The 21,492-nt window shown below is 40.8% G+C and overlaps 1 protein-coding gene across 6 annotated transcripts in view; it reads left to right on the top strand.

Moving 5' to 3' along the window:
* STARD13 (StAR related lipid transfer domain containing 13) overlaps positions 1-20,373 on the top strand; it is a 438,704-nt gene extending 418,331 nt beyond the window's left edge. For all 6 annotated transcript variants that reach the window (XM_073613333.1, XM_073613336.1, XM_073613334.1 and 3 more), the window contains 10 exons: positions 258-1,603; positions 2,112-2,285; positions 2,383-2,542; positions 7,006-7,204; positions 12,039-12,246; positions 13,264-13,378; positions 14,251-14,472; positions 14,626-14,843; positions 16,973-17,149; positions 19,533-20,373. In XM_073613333.1, coding sequence (XP_073469434.1) covers positions 258-1,603; positions 2,112-2,285; positions 2,383-2,542; positions 7,006-7,204; positions 12,039-12,246; positions 13,264-13,378; positions 14,251-14,472; positions 14,626-14,843; positions 16,973-17,149; positions 19,533-19,650 — 2,937 coding nt within the window. In that variant the 3' untranslated portion in view covers positions 19,651-20,373. The remainder of the gene's footprint in view (positions 1-257; positions 1,604-2,111; positions 2,286-2,382; positions 2,543-7,005; positions 7,205-12,038; positions 12,247-13,263; positions 13,379-14,250; positions 14,473-14,625; positions 14,844-16,972; positions 17,150-19,532) is intronic.
* The last annotated feature ends 1,119 nt before the right edge of the window (positions 20,374-21,492 follow it).

The following is a 21,492-nucleotide window of genomic DNA, read 5'->3' on the forward strand; positions in this document are numbered from 1 at the left end:
GGACATAAGAACTGAGCAGTCTGATCCTGAGCCTAACTCAAGAGTTGGGAGCCCTTGTTTTAACCTGTACGGTTATTCAGTAATTTTATGCCTAATAATTTCTACCATTGACCCCATATTTCTTTCTAAACTGTAATGCCTTGTTTAACTTTTTTGTATACTCGGTATGTCTCTCTGCTAATAAAACTGCTAGCTGGCTGAAGTCCTAAATGTAATTTTATGTGCATAAAACAAACAAATTCTGTTAAATATTTTAGAGTGAAGATTCAGATGAAGAAGATCTTTGCGCCATCAGTGACAAATGGACGTTTCAAAGACTCAGTCGCCGATGGTCTCGGGTGGATGACATCGATACACTGTTCAGGAGATCGGAAACTCTTGGGTCATCCGGGGACATGAAAAACACAACAAGTAGTGAAAGTGTATTGACCGATCTCAGTGAGCCCGAGATATGTTCTATTCACAGTGGAAGTAGCAGTGGAAGTGACTGCAGATGTTCATATGTTGGAAATAGTGCTTCTCGAGAGACATTTGAGTGCAGTGACACCATGTGTGTGCCTGACTCCAACTCAGTTAACCTTTTACCTCCATACTGGCCAAAGGATATCTCAGACAGTAAACTGAATGCAAAGACAGAGAAATCTAGTCACACAAAAGCAAAGAATCTTCTGAAATGCATGGGGACCCTCAGAGGCAAAGGCTCACAAGGTAAATTAAAAGCATCACTAAAAACTGGAGGCTTAATAATTAGTGAGCCTATCATGCGAATGGAGCCAGAATCCCTAAAATCTATGAACTGCATTCAGATAGGTAATGGATTGGACTCTTCTACAGACCTTAAGGTAACTGGAAATGTGGATTTGAAATCAGAAACAAGGCCTGTTAATGAGAGTGCTTCACATATTAAAGAGGTTCGTGAATTAAACAAGCGATCCGGTATGTACCTAGAGGATATCGATCTGTTCTCAATGGCTGGGATCCGAGCTAAACCTGGTCAGAGTCATAAGAGTGAATTTCATTCACAAGAGGATTTGGTAGTTCATATTCCAAAGGACCATAAACCTGGTACATTTCCAAAAGCTCTCTCAATTGAAAGCCTCTCTCCTTCTAATAACCTCTGTGGGGTGAACTGGCGGGGAGAAAACATATCTCTAAGCAGGAAAAAGGGACTTGGTGTAAAAGACCCTATAGTTGCACCCTCTCGGTGTCCAAGAGGCAGCAGGCTTAGTGTGTATGATAATGTTCCAGGCTCCCATTTGTATGCCAGCACTGGTGATCTCATGGACTTGGAAAAAGATGATCTTTTTCCACATTTAGATGATGTATTGCACCATATTAATGGACTCCAGCAATCTGTGGACCACTGGTCGAAGGATGTAATGCCAGAGCTGCAGGATGATGATTCATCAGTTGTGGAATCTGGAACATCAACTTTCCATTTGCCAAATCCAATGGCACTAGACTTTGAAGGGAATTCAATTTCTGATGGAAGAACAACTCCGAGTGATCTGGACCGGGATGCTGCATCCCTTATTGAATCTGATACAACAGGAACGCGAGAAAGAAGAGATTCTGGAGTGGGTGCATCTCTTACAAGGACAAGGTAAACTCTTTAATATATGCATTGGTCATTCACTGATATGTAGAACCTCATGAGAAGTACCTATATTATCCTGTACTAGGCCTAGTATGTAATTTAGATGCTGGTGTGTAGGTAAGTGGTGTGATAAAAGCAGAGCATGTGCTCAGTCAGAGTCAATTAGAAATTAGTACTGCTAACTAAAAATATGTTGCTGTGCTAAACAAGTTCATTACATGTAGTTAGTTATGTGAAGCAGAATTAAATGTTAGAGGGTATTTTTGATTATTTTCCATGATAGCAAGTGATTGCATGGTTGTGTGTGGCTCTCAAATAGGTGGTTTTGCCCTTATTTTTTTTATTACAGTGATGAATCTCTGTCTGGTTGGTCATCTCAGGTGGCTACAAATAGTCATATGCTGTATTGTTTGACAGTGGTACATCCAGTTTACATATGAGTAGCTGGTTATGTTATTTAGTGACAACTTACTATATCAATATAATTTTTCTTTGCAATATTTTTGTGTTCAAGGCGTCTGCGATGGCACAGTTTCCAGATCTCTCACCAGCTGAGCCATTCGCTAGCTTCACTTCAAATCAGTAACCAGTCTGCTGGGCAGCTCAATTTACTGCAGAAGTTCTCACTGCTTCGCTTGACAGCCATTATGGAGAAATATTCCATGTCAAACAAACATGGCTGGACCTGGTATGTATGATAATTGTGTATCATAAGCACAAGAAGTTTATAGTTTTATATTAACTATGGATTGTCTACATGAGTGTATTGATTATCCATTTTTTAGGTCTGTACCAAAGTTTATGAAGAGGATGAAGGGTCCAGATTACAAGGATAAGAATGTTTTTGGGGTACCACTGATGGTCCATGTGCAGAGAAGTGGCCAACCCTTACCACAGAGTATTCAACAAGCAATGCGCTACCTTCGCAGCAACTGCCTGGATCAGGTATAAAGTTTAAAGTGTGCACTTTCCTATTCAATGTTTGGTCAATGATGTGTCAATTTGGTGGAAAAATTTGAAATATCCACCAAATATTTATAAAATGTCTGCTGATCATAAGAACATAAAAGTATTTTTAATATTATAGCGTTACTAGGGTGATCCAGTGTACGATTTTCACCAGGCTATAGCAAAACAGTGACACAGAAGAATCTACAGCATCTTTGCCTAAACAAACTATGAAATACTGTATCGTAGCTTGAAAGTCTGTTTATACTGCAAGAAGTCAGCAGTTCACATCATTTAGCATGGCTGCAAAGGATAAACTAGTTACATCCTCTGTTTACTTTTTCAGATCTTACAATAGTTTTTCTACACTATATATATATATGTTTTTCAGTGTTAGTGTTAAAGTAGAATTACAAGCTAACACTGACTAGTCCTAAAAATGTCCCCCCCCCCCCCCCCTCCCACTACCTATCCTTCCTAACCCATCCAAAAAAAGATCTATATACTTAGACTTTTTTAATCTGCTCCAGTCCGGTCACAGGATCCACCATGGGTCAGGGAGCATTCAACAATGCCATTGTCGGCCCTCACTCCTCCCCTTTGTAGCCGCCACTTACTGAAACTGCCAGAGCTGCGGGATCATGTGATAGATGTGGAGGAGGGGGGTTGGAAATTTTTTAGGCTGGAATTCCACTTTACGTTAGCAGTAAATGTTCATACCTGTTTCCAAAAGAATATTTTTGAAATATAAAACATAGAACACTTTTGGTTACTATGTAGTATATAACATTATTCGCAGTCATATTATTTAAAAAAATAGACAAAAACTCTTTTTGTAGAGTGTATAATCATGTTATGGCAACATGTTCAGAAAAGGTACATTTTATGGGTTAGCAAGACAGCTGGAGAGTGTCCTCAGTTTCCTTAAAGGGGCAGTAAGATGGTTTTCTACAAATATTCATTAGTTGTTATGGTTAGACTGAAAAATAAACATTTTAAAATGATTTCCTTTTGTATTCAGTTAGACGTGAAATATTGCATATTAACATTAATGTAGTCCTTTAGCAGGCCAGCAGGTGGAGCCCTAAGTTTCTTTTGACATGCTTGACAGCTTCTTGTAAGCAGGGTGCTGTAAATAGCCTATGAACAGAAATTAGTAGCCCAGTCTGAATAAGTCAGCTCAGTCCAAAGTTTTGCACAGATGGGCCAACCTGAAAGGATATAACTACCGTTACAATCTATCTGTGGAAAATCCATTGTGCTCTGGGAATCTTTTGTCATGTACTGTTTATTTGTAAAACACAGAATGATATAGTAAAACAGATATAAAAATATAGTGTAAACTTTATAAAACTGTACATCATATTAATCCAAACCTTTATAGTTTCCTCTTAACTCAGAATACCTCTGAAGTACTAAAACTGCTTCAGCCTCCTAGGTGATAATGCAGCTCTAAGTGATACTTATATTTAAAAAAAAAACAAGTCATATGAGAATTTTTTCCTAATAGATTGAAAAAAATATGTTCTTTTGCTTCCTAACAAGAACTGATATGCAGACTGCTAGCTTTGATGTTGTTAAAGCATAATGCAGTTTGTGGCAATCTCAGGACAGCTAGAACAAGGATTGCTTGGTTCACTGTCCTCCCACACAATGTAATTTTAGATCTGAGGTCTTGGGAGAGAGCATGTAATTCCTCAGAGACGGCTGATTGTGAGCAGCCAGGGTTGTATGCTCAGCTTCTGCCTTGCAGATATTGACGTATATTCATATACATATGAAACGGGCTTCTCTTTTATCTGTGAAAATATCTAGCTAGTAGCTGCTCGAACATAATATGTCACAGTGTCATAACAAATGAATAGTGCTATTATTTCACATAAAGTATAACTTTTGTGGATAATGATTTATTATTTAATGGCTTATCATCATATTTTAGCTCATACATATTGAGCTATAATACTTTTTTTTTTTATAATGAAACTTTGCCGCTCATGCACCTCATTGTAAAGTATATGTATAGCTTTAGGCAGAGTAGGACTGAAGTACCTTGGGCCCACCAGAGGAAGTGGTTTAATATTGCAGAGGCTGGCTATAAGGTGACCATAAAACACTGTTCTATATCTCTAATGCCATGTTCAGATTATGATGATTTGTAAGGGATCCTGTGCTCCTTCAGTTGGGCTATTCTGAGCCTGATTGCATGCACACATGTCATGAGTAGGGTTGCCACTGTTCTGCCGAGAAAGTTCCGCTCGGCGGCTAAGTTCCCCCCTCTACTGCGCAGGCGCTGCGCCTGCGCAGTAGGATCCGGCAGAAATAGCTGAAGCGGAATAGCTGAAAATCAGCTGTACACGGCGCCTGTAAGAGGGCCCCGCGCGGGCTCGCTTTGCTCGCCACGCTTCGGGCACAGCCTCGCTTCGCTTGGCTCTTTTAGATTCCCCCTCTAGGTCTACTTGGATGGTGGGGAAAGAACCTGGACCTAGGGCACAGGCGCCGTGTACAGCTGATTGAAGCGTTTGAGCTTCGGCTATCTCCGGCGGCTGACAGTAGTCCGTACTGCGCAGGCGCTGCGCCTGCGCAGTACAGGGGGGGAACTTATCCGCCGAGGGAACTTTCTCGGCAAGACACCACCTTTTCTTCAAAACAAACCCGAACACTTTGTTGTAGTAGGATTGCAAAAGACCTGGGACACACCTTTGGGTACACTATGGGGAGTAGTAATGCGGTGCATGCACTACGGTGCAGCGAACAGTGGGTGTGGCCAAACTGCAGTAAAAGATGTTAACAGATTTGTTTGTGACTATCTCGGTTACTTAGGAAGCCACAGTCTGGTCTGAATAAGGTATCTGGGTTTCAGGAAGACTAAAACCTAGACATATGACTGTCCAAGTGGCGACCCTAGGTGTCACCCCCCCTCATATTATAGAGGTCAGTGTCACTCCCCTTCTTCATAATACAGAGGTCAGTGTCACCCCCCTTCTTCATGATACAGGGGTCAGTGTCATCCCCCCTCTTGTAATAAAGGGGTCAGTGTCACCCCTCCATAATTCAGGGGCTCCCCATAAAGACCCCCATTACATCAGTTGGACTGGAAGTATGTGTGTTCAGGTTTCAGGTGGACTGAAACCTGGATGCATTTGTCAAAAAACCCAAACTGTCCGGGTTAAAACCGGACAGGTGGCCTAGTCATGAGACTGATTTAAGAAAAATGAAAGCAGAACCTATAGGCCTATAGCAACCCATCATTCTTTTCTTTGGGCAAAAGCTTTCTTTTTTGCCCTTAGGTCTCATAACTCAAACCTAAAATAGGGTGCATAATTCTGCAGCCCTCCAGAAATTTATGAGCTCCAGCTGCAATTAAGGAAAGGTTTAGAAAGTTGTAGCTAGTGAAATTTTGCGCTATATGGGACAATAAATAAATCGTTTTAGTAAGATAATGATGCTGATTTTCTAAAAAAAAATTTGCCATTCTTACATGAGAGGTTTGCTAAAAAACAGGAATTTTAGAGCTAAATATAATACTTTTAAAATTGTAGCATGCCACACATTGACCTGGAACAAGCATGCAACTAGCAAAGTCAAAATACCAGATAGTCATACTGGTTCTAGGTTCGTAACTCAGTAACAAAGCCATTAGATCAACATAATAGCTGGGCAATCTTCGTTTTCTAATGGAGAAGGCAGCAATGGCATGCCTCATATTGTATCAGTACAGCTTTATTTTAATAGGAAGGGACAGGTACTAAATATCTGAATGTAACAAATAAATAATGAATGAAAAATCAGAGAACAATAGAGCTTGATTATTGTACAGATTGTAAAAGCATACATGTTCTTAGAATTTGCTCATGAAAAATGTTTGATGCAACTTTTAAATATCAGTAAAATTATGGGAATTCTAGGCTTGGGTCATTTTTTGTTCTTTTCGAGCCAGTGGGCTGAAAGTGAATGGAGGAATTCTCCCCGCTGTGCTTTTGTATTCTGACTGCAGGGCATTTCCAGTTTCAGAATACACTAATCAGCACTGCAGTCAATTGACTGAAGGCGCTGATCAGATTTTGCAACATTCACGATCAACAGAAGTCAATCATTAGATCAACTTCTGTTGAGCGGGAATGGCCATAGATGGATTGAAATTCGGCCAGTCCCTACTGAACTGGACAAATTTAGACCCATCTATGGCCAGCCTTTGTTATATCCACCTTCCTATTCCTTTCTGTTAATGAAATGTTTGTGCTGCTTTACACCCCTTACATTCACATACATAGGCTGGGAGTAAAAATTTGAACAAAGAGTTTACAAGCTCTTGGAATGCTGTACGAGCACAGCATGTTTGATCCCCATCTGCATTTTAACTCATAGCGGCCTTTTTTTCTTTACTGCTGAAGATAAAAGCTGCCAGCTAGTAAATTGTGCTTGGACAACATGGTAATGGATAATGTTTACTTTATCCACAGGTTGGCTTGTTTAGAAAATCCGGTGTTAAGTCTCGAATTCAGGCCCTTCGCCAGATGAATGAGAACTGTCCAGAGAATGTAAACTATGAAGACCAGTGTGCGTACGATGTGGCAGATATGGTGAAACAGTTCTTCCGCGACCTTCCAGAGCCCCTTCTCACAAGTAAACTGGGAGAGACCTTTCTTCACATCTACCAATGTAAGTGCCCAGTCTCTAGACTCAAATATTAGATTTGTATTAAGTTAAAACTTACATGAAAACAGGTGACTAGAGTCAGCAGGTTTTGCATAGACCTGAAAACAGAGCCATTTGAAAGGCCTAATTTAACCTTTCTCAACCTTTTTAAAATGAAGGAACTCTCTAAACAATTTTCCGATTTAAGGGACCCCTGATAATAAGTGCAGTGTCTATAGCTCTTGGTATGTTAGTGTGATGGTCATGGGGGAATAATCCTTACATTTGGGGTCATTGGTTAGAATCCACCCTTACAGATAGCTAAAAAGATCATTGGTGTCATCATTGGTGTCAGTGGTTACTTATCTCAAGGGGGAAAAGTTGCTCAGTGCACAAGGAACCCCTAGAAACCTTTGGAGGAACCCTAGGGTTCCACGGAACCTTGGCTGAGAATGTGGGAATGGCTGGTCTGGGTCTTGTAGGCAGAATAGCTGTCCCTACTTCACTATAGCAAGCAAGAGAAGGGTAGTCTGTAGCTCACTGGTATTGTACAGCACTAAAGATATTCCTTACTACTTACAAAGTCAGTGGCTGATTGTTTCAATCTTCTATTGTCCGGACAGTCTATTAGATGTCTGATAGGCTGTGCAGGCAAATGTTAGGGCTTTGCAAGGCTAAATAATCATATATTTATGTATTAGCGACAAATTACTATTGGGCAAAATCCATTCTTTTTTCCATTTAATGGTAGTACTTGGCATTGTATGCAGATCCCCTTAAAGTTAAATGACCATTCCGTGGCTCAAGTATAATTATTCATTGCATTTATTATTCACTTATCTGTTTTTGGAAACAAAAGCTGTCTATAAAGCTAACCTTTATTCTTATCTTGTCTTTTTCAGACATGCATAGGAGTTGTGTTTACTCAGGCGTTTTCTGAGCCATTGACAGTGAAAGTGATTTACTATTTAGACTAGTGACTAGGCAGTCTCTCATTTTTCATTGAGCTGCTTCCTGCTGCTTCCATAGACGCCTGGTGTTTTTTTTTTTTTTTTTACTGCCTCTAAACGCCCCTGCATGTTAGCCTATGTGTCCATGCACACATAGGCTTTTTAGAAGAGTTTAGGGGCAGGGAAAAACCCACAGCCAGTGCATCCAGGAGCAGCAGAGTTTTGGCAGAAAAAAATGTTTGATGCTTCTAAATGAGTGTTAACGCTAGCCGCGTTTAGTGCTTGAGTGTTAATTCATTTCAATGGCCAGGATAAAGACGTTTAGGAAAGATAGAAAAACAACCAGTGTGCATGAGGTCTAATTTTACAGAAATTTTTCAGTGCATTCACATGGTTCATTGGATCCATTTGCTAAAAACCCTAATGTTGCTGTAACCAGGGACATCTCAGTGACTGAATAAAGCCACAGTCCACGTTAAATGACCATTACCAATCACCTGCACTAAGGGGCAAATAGCATTCATGTTAGACTCCATAATCAGCTACTCGGCCCCATCGCCACTACGCTCTACCAGGAAACCCTGCCTTACGCTGCCCCCTGGGTCCTATCTTGGAATCCCGCCAGCAAGTGAAAGAGAAGCTTACGTTAAAAGAGAGACATGCAGAAGTCAGTCAGCACCAGAAGCAGAAGAGTAGTTACTTGTCTAAAACTCTGGACTTGCTTTTTTCGAAGGCACGTGCTGGAAAACCAGAAACCAATTGGTGCTCGCAACCAATGGCTGTATATTCTGGTGGAGGGGGGCAGACCTTCTGTCAGAGCAAAAAAGCACAGTTGGGGAGATCACTGCACTAACATTGCATGTCTTAGTACAGAAATCTGTCAGGCTTTTTACTCAGTCAGCCAGCTGGGTTAAACGAAAAAAAACTTTATGTGTGTACCGTGTTTAAGGCTTAGGTTACCTTGGGGCCACATGTGGCTCCTGAACTACTAGCTGTGCACCCCTGCCTTAAAGTATAACTAAAGGCAAAACTTTTGTTTTTTTAGTTTTGGACAGAGTGTGGATGGATTAGAACACCTGTCAGTTTTTATAGCTGTCTGTGCCCCCGTTAGGGAGATTCATCCTCTCTATTTGTCCTGTTTACCATTATCATTGAAAGTGAAAGTAAAAGAAAATCCAAAATTTTAGGTTGTCCCCAGAAAGGACATTTTCCAATGGGGACACTAGTTCTGGTGACCTGGGGGCCCCAAGAGAGTCCCTTAATTTGCAGGGATTTTCTCTTACTTCCTGTTTGGCAATTGGACAGGAAGTGAAGGTAAATCTACCTAATGGGACACAGACGGCAAAAATAAACCTTACAGGGGTTATAACCCTCCCTTGTTCTATTCAATATGAAAAAAAAAGTGTTGCCTATAGTTCTACTTTAAGACATTTCCATTGCTTTGCCTTAATACCCTTATAGCCCTCACGTGTCCTTTTAATTGAAGACTTTCTCAACATATGTATTACAGACACAAGGCTGAAAAAAGAAAACAGATTGACTGTTTATGACATCATTTACTAGTTCCATGCTACATGCCTAGCATTAAGTAAATATCTGCATTTCTTCTAACAGAGCTGTTGATATATTGAGTTTGATGCATACAGCTACATCACAACCTGTACAGATCACCATTAATTAACCTTTTACATAACAAAAGAAGTGTGAGACAGCACAGTGGCTGGGTGCCATACTACCTTTTTAACCTCCCTGGCGGTATGATTATTTCGGATTTTAGGTGCTGAAAGCGGTACCATTATTTTGCATGGAAATTTGGCGTTTTATATTGTAGGTCTGTAAATCTTAACAATAACACACTTAAATCTGTCCAAACCAGAGTCTAGTAGATATCCCGGGTATGATAAAGTTTGAAACACAAAAACATAAATTATAATATAATAAATAAAAATAAATAATTAAAAAAAAAAATAGTAATAAAATAAATTTCCCCACAATTCACTATCGCTCAATTCTGCAAGTGTTCTAATTTACTATCGCTGTTTTCTAGCTGGTCTAAAGCCACTTTTGACGTAAAGGGACACTTTTTGGTTGCTATGGACAATCTCCAGTTTCCAGGCAGAAAGAACAGTATATATCATATAAAACTGCATGCAGGACATTGGACAAAGCACTGGGGACAAAAGGGATGTGAAATCATTTCATACAGTACTGTAATCTGTAAGATTACAGTACTGTATGTATTATGCTTTTGACATTTTTTTGAATTTGCCGCCAGGCTCCGCCCCCGTGCGTCGCGCCACTCGCAGGGAACGGAGCCTGGCACGGAGAGGCTTCGGAGGAGGACGGAGCCCTCGGACACTGCGGGGGACATCGCAGGATCCCGGGGACAAGGTAAGTAACGCCGCCCCAGGATCCTGCAATGCGATCCCGAGTGTGGCTCGGGGTTACCGCTAATGGTACTGAATTTTAACCCCGAGCCACACTCGGGAAAACCGCCAGGGAGGCTACTATGTAAACTACTATTGACTCCATGTGGACTTCTGACTACAGACAACAAGTCACATTTCCAAGAATTAAGTAACTACAGTTTTTTTAGGCAGAGACGTCTGACTGCCTTTTCACGTACATACAGAAACGATAACCAAACTTAAAAATTCACTTAAGTAATTTCAATACCTACAAAAGTGTCTGTAAATGTAACTGTTACCATCTGCTACACCACGTGCTGGTACAAGTCCATACTGTTTTGTACACGCCCACCCTTGGCTTATATGGCTCCTGGTGCAGCATTTTAGACAACACTTTTTCATCACGATAAATTATGCACCTTCCATGTAATGGCTGCCAGTGGCAAACTAATCTAAAGAGTTATGCCCCGTACACACGATCGGAAATTCGGCCAGCAAAAGACTGATGAGAGCTTTTGGTTGGAAAATACGACCGTGTGTATGCTCCATCGGACTTTTGTTGGCGGAATTCCAGCCAGCAAAAGATTGGGAGCATGTTCTCAATTTTTCGGTCGGAAAAAGGTCCGATCTGAAATTCTGATTGTCTGTACCAGTTCCGACGCACAAAATTCCTACGCATGCTCAGAAACAATTCGACGCATGCTCGGAAGCATTAAACTTCGTTTTCTGGGCTCGTCATAGTGTTGTACGTCACCGCGTTCTTGACGGTCGAAAGTTCAGCAAACTTTCGTGTGACCGTGTGTATGCAAGCCAAGCTTGAGCGGAAAAACCATCCAAGATTTTTCCGATGGAAATTCCGCTCGTGTGTAGGAGGCATTACAGGTTCTTTATAACAGGACTTTATGTAATGAAAATGCAAGTCAGTGACATGAAGCTTGCCATTAAAAGCGTTATATGCATTTGTGGTTTGATTTTGTACCCTGCAGTGCAGTTTAAAATAAGAATGGAGATTTCCCTTAAAAAGTAATAAATTCTCAGTGTTTTTTAGCCTAACACATTTGTCTGTTAATTTGGAAAAGGGAGGGAGGAGCAGGGGAGTACCTTGCCACCCTAGACTATGTTGCTGTGTCTTTCTGTTGATGCATATAGTGTAGGGAGACACAAATCTAGTCCCTGCATGCAAGCATGGCTCCATAGACTCCTGCAAGGGAAATGAGCCACCTTGCAACAGGACCCCTGGTGCAAAGATCATGGTACCAGCTTAAACTGGAACATAGGCAGAGATTAAAATATGAAGAAGCTGCATATCCAGTAGGTGATTACATAAGTTGCTGAAAGGGCTTTAAAAGACTGAGGATTTAATCTCACTTTAAACAAGCTTCTGATGGTGTCACTTGGGGCCGGTGTCTTTTCCTGTATTGCACTACCACTGAGTCTGTACATAGTATTGGTTCTGAACACAATTACTTTATAATTAAAATGTCCTTTGAACCCCTATAGATGTTCCTAAGGACCAGAGGCTTCAAGCAGTGCAGTCAGCCATTATGCTGATGTCAGATGAGAATCGAGAAGTCCTCCAGACCCTGCTGTGTTTCCTTAACGATGTTAGCTCAGTAGAAGAGAATCAGATGACCCCCATGAATCTTGCCGTCTGTTTGGCACCATCTCTATTCCACCTCAATTTACTAAGGAAAGACAATTCGCCAAGGTTGTTACTTTTGTTGCCTTACTTATTGACATATTTTCTACTAGCTAATTGTATAATTATTATACATGTTATAGACTTGACATTTTCTTGTAGAATATATTTTTCAAAAATCTAAGGAATTACAGTTAAATAATTTTTTCTATGTAAATACTCTAATTTATGTCAAGGAAGTAGTATATAATATATTTTTTTTTAAATGCTGACCTAAAAGCACTAACTAGACAATTGAAATGCATATAGGTACACTGATTTACTTGTCAAAGAATTGCAATTTACTTTAGCCAGTCTTGTGATTCAGATACTCCTCCGACATATCACAGTCAGGTCCTTAAAGCGGGATTCCGTCCCTGAAAAAAAAATGTAAAAGTCAGGAGCTACAAACACTGTAGCTGCTGACTTTAAATAAGTACTTACCTGTCCTGGGTGCCCGCGATGTCGGCCGCCCGAGGCCGACCCGTCCCTCGGCTCTTGGGTGCCGGCACCGCCATCCTAAGTAAGGGAAACAGGCAGTGGAGCCTTGCAGCTTCACTGCCAGTTTCCTACTGCGCACGCGCAAGCGGCGCGGCGCTCTGTGAATGGCCCCGTGGTATTCTGGGAACACACACAGTTCCCAGAAGGCAACTGGGCCGCTCACCGAGGAGCAGGACATGCCACGGAATAGGAAGAGGCAGATTAGGAAGACTGCCTAGCAACAAGGGTTTATGTAAGTTTAACATTTTTTTTTTTTTTAAATGTTTTTTTTTTAATTTTTTTAGGATTTTTCATGCAATTATTTTTTTTTAGGGTGGCCCTCCACTTTAAATCCCCTGCAGACAAACTGCAGTTAAGCAAAGCAGGTTGGTCTAGAGCACAGCCTAGCATGGCCAATAAAGGTGCTGCAGCACACCGACAAGGTCCTATATCCCCAACTGTATAAATTGCACGCAGCATTGAAATATATAGTTCTAACTTTAGAATACAGTGATGCAGAAGCTTACTGTGTCTAACCTTTACATTATTTCACTTTTCTGCTTTCAGAGCCATACAGAAAAAATATGCAACCGGAAAACCAGACCAAAAGGATCTGAATGAGAACTTGGCAGCTACACAGGGCCTGGCACACATGATCATGGAATGTAATAGACTGTTTGAGGTGAGTGTTTCTATTTGTAGCTAGTGTTAAGCCAGCCATATATGGTTCAAAGCCCGTCCAGTTCAGAAGGAACCCACCGAGATTCGAACCATGTCTGGGCAGGCTTAATGTATCCAAGTTGAATAATCAATTAGCTTGGGTACAACCAGCCTGCTAGATTTTACATGCGATTATTGCTAGCGGCTGATTATTATATGATATAATAATCACTGTGCTCTCCGGGCAGGGATGGCTCTCCCCCCTGCCGAGTGAACACTATGGCTGCGTGGGAGGGACAGTCAGTGTTGATGGGGGAATCTAGCGATTTTCTTTCCTGCAACCCGTGGTATGGCTGGCCTTAGGGTCACTAGAAATAGTGAATTACTGAAGAGCATGAGCTGAGATTCACCTACCCCATTACTCAGGATAGATCAATCTGTGGATCTCAGGTACATTTGGTGGCAGTGGATTGGTGGAATCTGGTACTGAGCCCACATTTTCTTGGTTGGACCCAATTGCGGGTTATGTGGGCGGCTCTGGCAACAGTTCCTCATGCTGAAAGCTATTGCCAAATAACTGGCAATAGAAAACCAATTTTGCCTTGTGCCTGTCTGACTGTATAGGATAAACCTTCATAAAGGTTCATGCTCTCAGCTGCTGTGTGTCTTGGCACTCAGAATAACAGCACCCACTCCAAAGTTAGCATTACTTTAAAATTACATTTTTATATTGTGGTTATTATATTATATTCTGAGTATTATGTTAGATCTTTAATTTGAGCACTGACAAAGTCAATCTAAACATAGCAGTTATTATAATTATTGAGCTTCTGCTTATTTCCTTCTTATTCTATTAAATTTGAATTCTAACTGGTCCTTTCTGGGATGTTGCAGGTTCCGCACGAGATTATAGCACAGTCACGGAATTCCTATGTGGATGCTGATATCCACCTTTCCACTATGGAGGAATTGGGGAAGCAGCTGGAAGAGGAGTCAGGGAGCATCTCAGCCTACTTTGATAATGTTATTCAGAGCCTTCAGAAAGAGGCCAGGGATAAGTTTAAAGGATGGGTCTCACTTTCCAGCACAGAGAACACTGACGTGGCTTATAAAAAGGTACAGACCGAAAACACATTCTCTAATAATGTCTGTGAGACTCACAGTAATTACTGTAAATGCATTATTGAAAAATGGAATTTTCAGAAACCAACATTTTTATTTTTCGCTGCCCTTTTTATTTGTGTACTGATTCGTTTTCTGATTCTTCAGGTTGGAGATGGAAATCCTCTGCGGCTCTGGAAAGTGTCAGTCGAGTTGGAGGCCCCTCCACCGGTTGTGCTAAACCGATTATTAAGAGAGCGCCACCTATGGGATGATGATTTTCTGCAGGGAAAAATAATCAAAACTGTCGATAACCAAACAGAAGTTTATCAATTTGTTATTAATAGCATGGCTCCCCATCCTTCTAAGGACTTTGTGGTTTTCAGGTATGCTGAGCTAAATCGTGTTTAATGAGAGCAGATACACAAATCTAACTGTGTCATTTAATGAAATGTACTGGTCATAAATTATACTGCCAGAGAGCCTTACTAGGAAGCCTAGGAAAACAAAGTTAGCATTTGTACATCTCACTTATGTATTTATTTTACCCGGTTATACAGAGCTGACAAATTATGTAAGGCCCAAGTTCGTTTTTAAATGTATCATTAAAAAAGCTCTCTGGTTACTGTCAAAATAACTATTATTATTATCATAACTATTGCACTTTACGTATTTTTAGGGATCATGCCCAAAGCCATATCTGGCCATATAATGTAAATTCTGGTGTATTTCCCCTTGAGGGAGTCTACAGCCATCTATACAAGTCAATGACTGTACACAACTATACGCATGTATACGCAAGGACCTGCATAAACTTATGGGCGCATTCATATGTATCCATAGTTGTACGCCCATACACAGAATTGTGTTTATGCAAGTACTTGTGTATACACATGTTCAGCTGCTTACAGCCATTGACATTTATAAGTACCATTATCCCGTAGTTTTGAAATTCAAAGATACAACTATGTTGGCGTCCCTTGTGAATTTTACATTGTATTTTTTTAAATGTAACTGCCTACTCCCAAACTGTCATTTAAAGTAAAACACATAGCCAAGTATTATTCGCCACAATTTTTTATTGTGCATTAAAAAAAGAAAACAAATACAATTAGACATGCTATCTGCCAATAGAACTTAACCAAAAAGTGCATTCTATGCATCCAAAAATATAGAAAATATACCAAATGAAATCATTATTCAACCAAAAAATAAAATAAAAGCCTCATGCATGTGTCCTGCTTCCTAATATAGGGGGTCAACAATGCCAAGAGTTGGTGAAAGCAGGGGTCCGTCATCCGGAGATAATTCCGTAAATCATCCGGATTATTCTCCTGCAGCTCCCGCAGCAAAAACATATGACATAATTGGTCACGATTAATAAAGCAACCAATTTTTGGTCCAAGAAATCCTCCTCCTTCTGTTCCTGGACTGGACTTGGGTCAAAGCAATAACTCCAAAGCCAATAATAAATAACACGTTATCTCCTACAATTTTGCAACATGTCTGGTTGACGAACGGCCGTTCAGAAACAAACTGAAAAGCACGAAATGAAAAGCGCGAATCAACTCTCACCAAACCTCTACTAACACAAAATTAGCAGAAGGAGCCCAAAATGTGGCGCCTGACAATTGAACTTCCTCTTTATCGGCTCGTAGTTTGTTGGCCAACAATTGTGTGCCGTTTGTATGCAAGACAAGTTTTTGGCCAACGCCCTTCGGACAAAAGTCCGAGGCTTTGTCTGTGGAAATTCCGATCCTGTGTACGAGGCTTTATACACATGCAGCTCTATTAGTCTAGATTCTAGCAACATACGGCAATCCTTGACTTTCCAGACACGATGGAGTGTCCCTTACCTTACCTAGGTAAGGAGAGTTTCAATCATTGGAGAAAGGTATTTCTGTTAATCAAATGGGTATGTCTTTGCAGTACATACTGCACATAAAAATAATAACTGGAGAACCTCTTTATTCACCTAAAAACAAGTTACTGCTTAGCAGATAAGCTTGAGATCAAAGTCAGACATAGATATTAGATGGCACATGGATGCTAGCAGTGGATCTAGTGGTCAAAACATTTTGTTTTCTCTGACACACATGCTTGCATGTGCACTAGTGTGTATGTCTATGAGCATTGAACATACCCTGTCTGGGGCTGTTCAGCAGAAGTTCTCAGCCCAGTTTTTATTATTTCTTCTATGGTGGCCTTTAACCTGATTATTATGCAAGCCTGGCAGAAAGCATATAGACATGCCTCAGGCAGGAAATATTCTATAAATCTAACACTTTTCTAGGTCTTCCTGTGTTAAATACAGTTGTACTGTTGACTGTAGATAAAACATTTTTAACCTGTACTAATTTCATAAAGGAAACAGAGGTTCAGAATTCACATTTATGTAATTTTACTAAACTAATGAAAGCTGAGATGATTGCTTTTCATGGGTTAATGATACTTTAATGGTATTTTATTGAGGTTCTTATGATTTAGCCTGACATAATATGCCTTCTATCTTTAGGACATGGAGGACGGATTTGGCAAAGGGTATGTGCAGTTTAGTGGCGATGTCTGTAGAGCACGAGGACGCCCCTCTCATTGGAGGAGTGAGAGCAGCTATTTTTGATATGCGTTATCTGATTGAGCCCTGTGGATCTGGAAAGTCCAGGCTCACCCATATTTGCAGAGCTGACCTGAAGTAAGTTTTTTTGTCTGACACTTTTTGTTACAAGAACTAGTGGGCCTCATGTGTAAATAATGATTGAAGGAAAAGTGAATGTTTTGCATGACAACCGATTGATTCCAGCTGAAAGAGACTGGTTGTTGTAAGCAAAATACGTCTTCTATGCTTCATTTTATAAATGAAAGGCCACATTTGAATTATAACTCCCAATTTACACCCTGCCAATATTGGGGTTGACTTACTAAATGCAAATAGACTGCCCCAAATCTTAGTAAATGCAGTTAAGCTTCACTTTGCAAAGAATATCCAATGACATACAAGGAAAATAGAAAAAAAAAACAGCATTTTTGCTTGTACATGATTGAATAATGGAAGTCAGCAGAACTTCTGCTCATTTACTAAGCTCTTGAGCAACTGCACTTTGCAAAGTGCACAGTCTATTTGCTTTTAGTAAATCAACCCCATGGCTTGAATGCCTAGGCTTCTATGGAAGTTTTTGAAAAAGAAAAACTTATTAATGAGTATCCAGTGTCTGTAAAGGACACTGCCCTTCAGTTGGAAAGGAGATTTTAACGTTTATTTAATGGCCATTTCTCTCTTCTGGGTCACAGGAGTGCACTTACTTTTGCTCTCCTGTGACCCAGAGTCAGCTAATAGCGGGTTAAAGCCCCCCTCTCAGCTCTTAGCCCAAATTTATCTTCTTATATAGCCCAAAAGCATTACGTTCCAATGGGATACTCTGCAAACACCAACGGGCATGTTCAATAAATCAAATCCATAGCAAACAATTAGAATTCAAAAGGGTTTGTATATCATTTACAACTGCTATATGTAGGACCCCAAATCTCATTTAAACTAGAACTAGATGTGTCACTGTTATGCCCTGTACACACGGTCGGACTTTCCGACGGAATATGTGCGATCGGAGCTTGTTGTCGGAAATTCCGACCGTGTGTGGGCTCCATCAGACGTTTTCCATCGGAATTTCCGACACATAAAGTTTGAGAGCAGGCTATAAAATTTTCCGATAACAAAATACGTTTGTGTAAATTCCGACCGTGTGTGGACAATTCCGACGCACAAAGTGCCACGCATGCTCAGAATAAATTAAGAGACGAAAGCTATTGGCTACTGGCCCGTTTATAGTCCCGACGTACGTGTTACGTCACCGCGTTCAGAACGATCGGATTGTGTATGCAAAACAAGTTTGAGCCAACATCCGTCGGAAAAAATCCATGGATTTTGTTGTCGGAATGTCCGATCAATGTCCGATCGTGTGTACAGGGCATTAAGTCCCATTTACACCTGTCACACGGGGGCGATTTACTAAAACTGGAAAATCTGGTGCAGCTCTGCATAGAAACCAATCCGCTCTCAGGTTTTTTGTCAAGCTGACGAATGCTGATTGGCTACCATGCGGAGCTGCACCAGATTTTGTACTCTCCTGTTCTAGTAAATCAACCACACAGTTCCAACATACTACCAGCTATTTTATGCAAGGGATTTTTCTCTTAGCTTAAAGCGGAGTTCCACACATTTTTTAGTTTATTAAAAGTCAGCAGCTACAAAAAGTGTAGCTGCAGACTTTTAATAAACAGACACTCACCCGTCCCACAGTCCAGCGATGCGGCCGCCCGGAGCTCCCCTTCTCTCCCTCTCCTCTCCGCCGGCGCCGTCATAGCCACTGTGGGCACCTGGCCATGACAGCTTTCGGCTTCACAGCCGAGTGCGCACTGTGCTCTGCTAGTGGCCAGGCAATCTTCTGGGACCTGTCGCGTGTCCCAGAAGATTGCAGAGAGGGAGGGGCCGCCTAGGGGGAGAGGAGGAGTCGTCTAGTCGGCCAAGAGCAGGAAGGAGGAAGTGGGACAGGAAGTCCCACTCCCCCCCCCCAAAAAAAAAATGACATGTCAAATGTGGCATGTCAGGGGGCGAGGAGTGCTTAAAGTGGAAGTCCCACTTTTGGGTGGAACTCTGCTTTAATGAATGGGGTGAAGCTCTGCTGACATCTATCATCCAATTATGTGCAAGCAGAAATCCTGTTTTGTTTTTTTTTCTAGTACGTAATTGTAAATTCTTTGCAAGGTGAATTTTCATCACATTCACTAAACTAAGAGCTAATTCCCTTGCATAATAAAATTCATTTCGCAAAGTGAACATGTACTACTCCTTTAGTAAATTAACTCCAGTGATTGACATGCTTCCTGTTCATTAAGGGTCATGGTTTACTATGTACAGAAAAATGCTAGAAAAAGAGTGTTAGTGTGCTTGCACCATCAAAACCAAGTCAGCTTCCATACTGCGCTCCTGACAGATTCCATTTAATTACTAAATCAGTTTTGAATTATTTATCTTGCTTTCTTTTCAGAGTCTGATGAAATGTTCTCCTTTTTCATTTTAGAGGCCATTGTCTGGATTGGTATAACAAATGCTCTGGACACATCTGTGCAGCAGAAGCATTGCGAATTCGCAACTCTTTCCAACCCCTCACTACAGAAGGACCAGAAACAAAAATCTGAAGATTGTCTCCCAGTGACTTTATATATTATAACAGAAACTGCAGTGACTCTGCAGGAAGGCAGTGCTGTGCATGCTAAAGCCTCCAGGGCATTCCTCGGAGATACTTTATTAACAATAGCTTTGTTTTTTTATTGTTTTTTTTTTTTTTAAATTAAATGTAAAAAGCCGATGTAAATATGTAATCTATATATATATAAATATATAAGTATATATTATTTAACATGATAATAGATGTATACAAACATATAAATGAGTTAATGCTTTCTGTGGAAGCTTTATTGTTTCATATTTCATATTTTATTTCACTTTCCCCACTTTATAGATACTATGTATATATGCTTTTAGAATCAGCCACAGGTATTGTATAAGGACAAGGAGATTTGTCGTTTCCTGTATACAGCAATAATATGGACACAGTACTTCAGTTGTCCTCATCTGTGATGCACTGCACTGTCTGGACCTTGCTTAGGTACTTTGTATATAAGAGAATAAAGACTTTAAAAATGTGTCCTGATAATGTATGACATGTATATGCCTGCTAGTGTTGTACAGAAAGGTTTCAGCCTACATTAAATATCTGTATTTGTGCACCTGATTGTAAACGTGGTTGATTTCCTACAATGTAGGGCCAATTTATGGTGCAGCTAAAGAATAACTCCACTAAGCACTGTTTACATCCAAATTAACCATATGATACGATTCAAATAAAATTTCAAACAATCCTTTCTGTGAAAATGAAAGCTCTTATTTCAGGGTTTCCCTATTGTTCTAGGGCTCGGTTCACATAGCCAAACTCCAAAGCCGCATGACTTTCAGTGCCACTTTGGAATCCGACTTTGATACGAATTTGATGTGACTTTTTACTCTCTGTGGCATTGAAGTCACATCAAAGTCAGACCAAAGTAGTGCAGGAACCTTTTCTAAAGTTGGACAGACTTGTGAAGTATCAGTTGAGACAGCTCTCATAGGGTAACATTGAATTTCACATGTCATCCGACTTGGGGTCTCACAAGTTGGATCCTATGTCGCTTCAGTGTGAACCGAGCCTAACAGTAAGGCCTGCATGTGGCCACTGCTGTTCCTCATGACCCAGCTGTGCAGTTCTGAACAAGAAACCTCAACCAATAGGAGCATTCCTAAGTTGGCCATACACGGTGAAAACTCTGGCCAATTTTTCCGAATTAGCTGAAATTCAAACCAAGGGTGACTCTGCCATCATCAACTGACTAAACAAAATTCAAGCTGGGGGTCCCAGCTGTCAGAATCCAATGGCCTGCATTGCTGATTCATCCACCCATGCTGTTTAGTGTGAATGGTGGGATTGGGCTGTTTTGTCTCCTTTAGCCCATGGGCTGATTGACAGAAAACTAAAGTCACTGATTCAGAACAAATTTTCACACTTTCCAGTGATTTACTAATCTCCATGTCTTTTTCTGGTGAGTGTCTGAAAGTACTGAAGCCAGAGATGCAGATCAGTAGCCCTTTATCTACCTAGTGCTGTTTATGAATGGCACTAGATAAATAGCTGTCGGGCTTTCCAATGGCTGTCCAATGGGTGATCACTGTTTACCCAGTTGTCATTAGCTACACAGACACTGTACCCAGCCAATTTAAGGGCCTCTGCACAATGTAAGCGCTCTGTGATTGGTCATGACAGCGATCACATGGTACTATTTACAATGCAGATCCCTCCCTTTCCCCTTACAACAAAGGAAGAGGAGAGATTGAGTGTTTATGAATGGCCACAGGATGTTGCAGTAACACAGGATCTTTTTTGTTATAACCTTTTCCCCACACACATCTACTACTGTGCCTAGTGACCAGTAAATGAATCCCTCACC

Source organism: Aquarana catesbeiana, linkage group LG02 (assembly GCF_042186555.1).
Source record: "Aquarana catesbeiana isolate 2022-GZ linkage group LG02, ASM4218655v1, whole genome shotgun sequence".
NCBI lineage: Eukaryota > Metazoa > Chordata > Amphibia > Anura > Ranidae > Aquarana > Aquarana catesbeiana.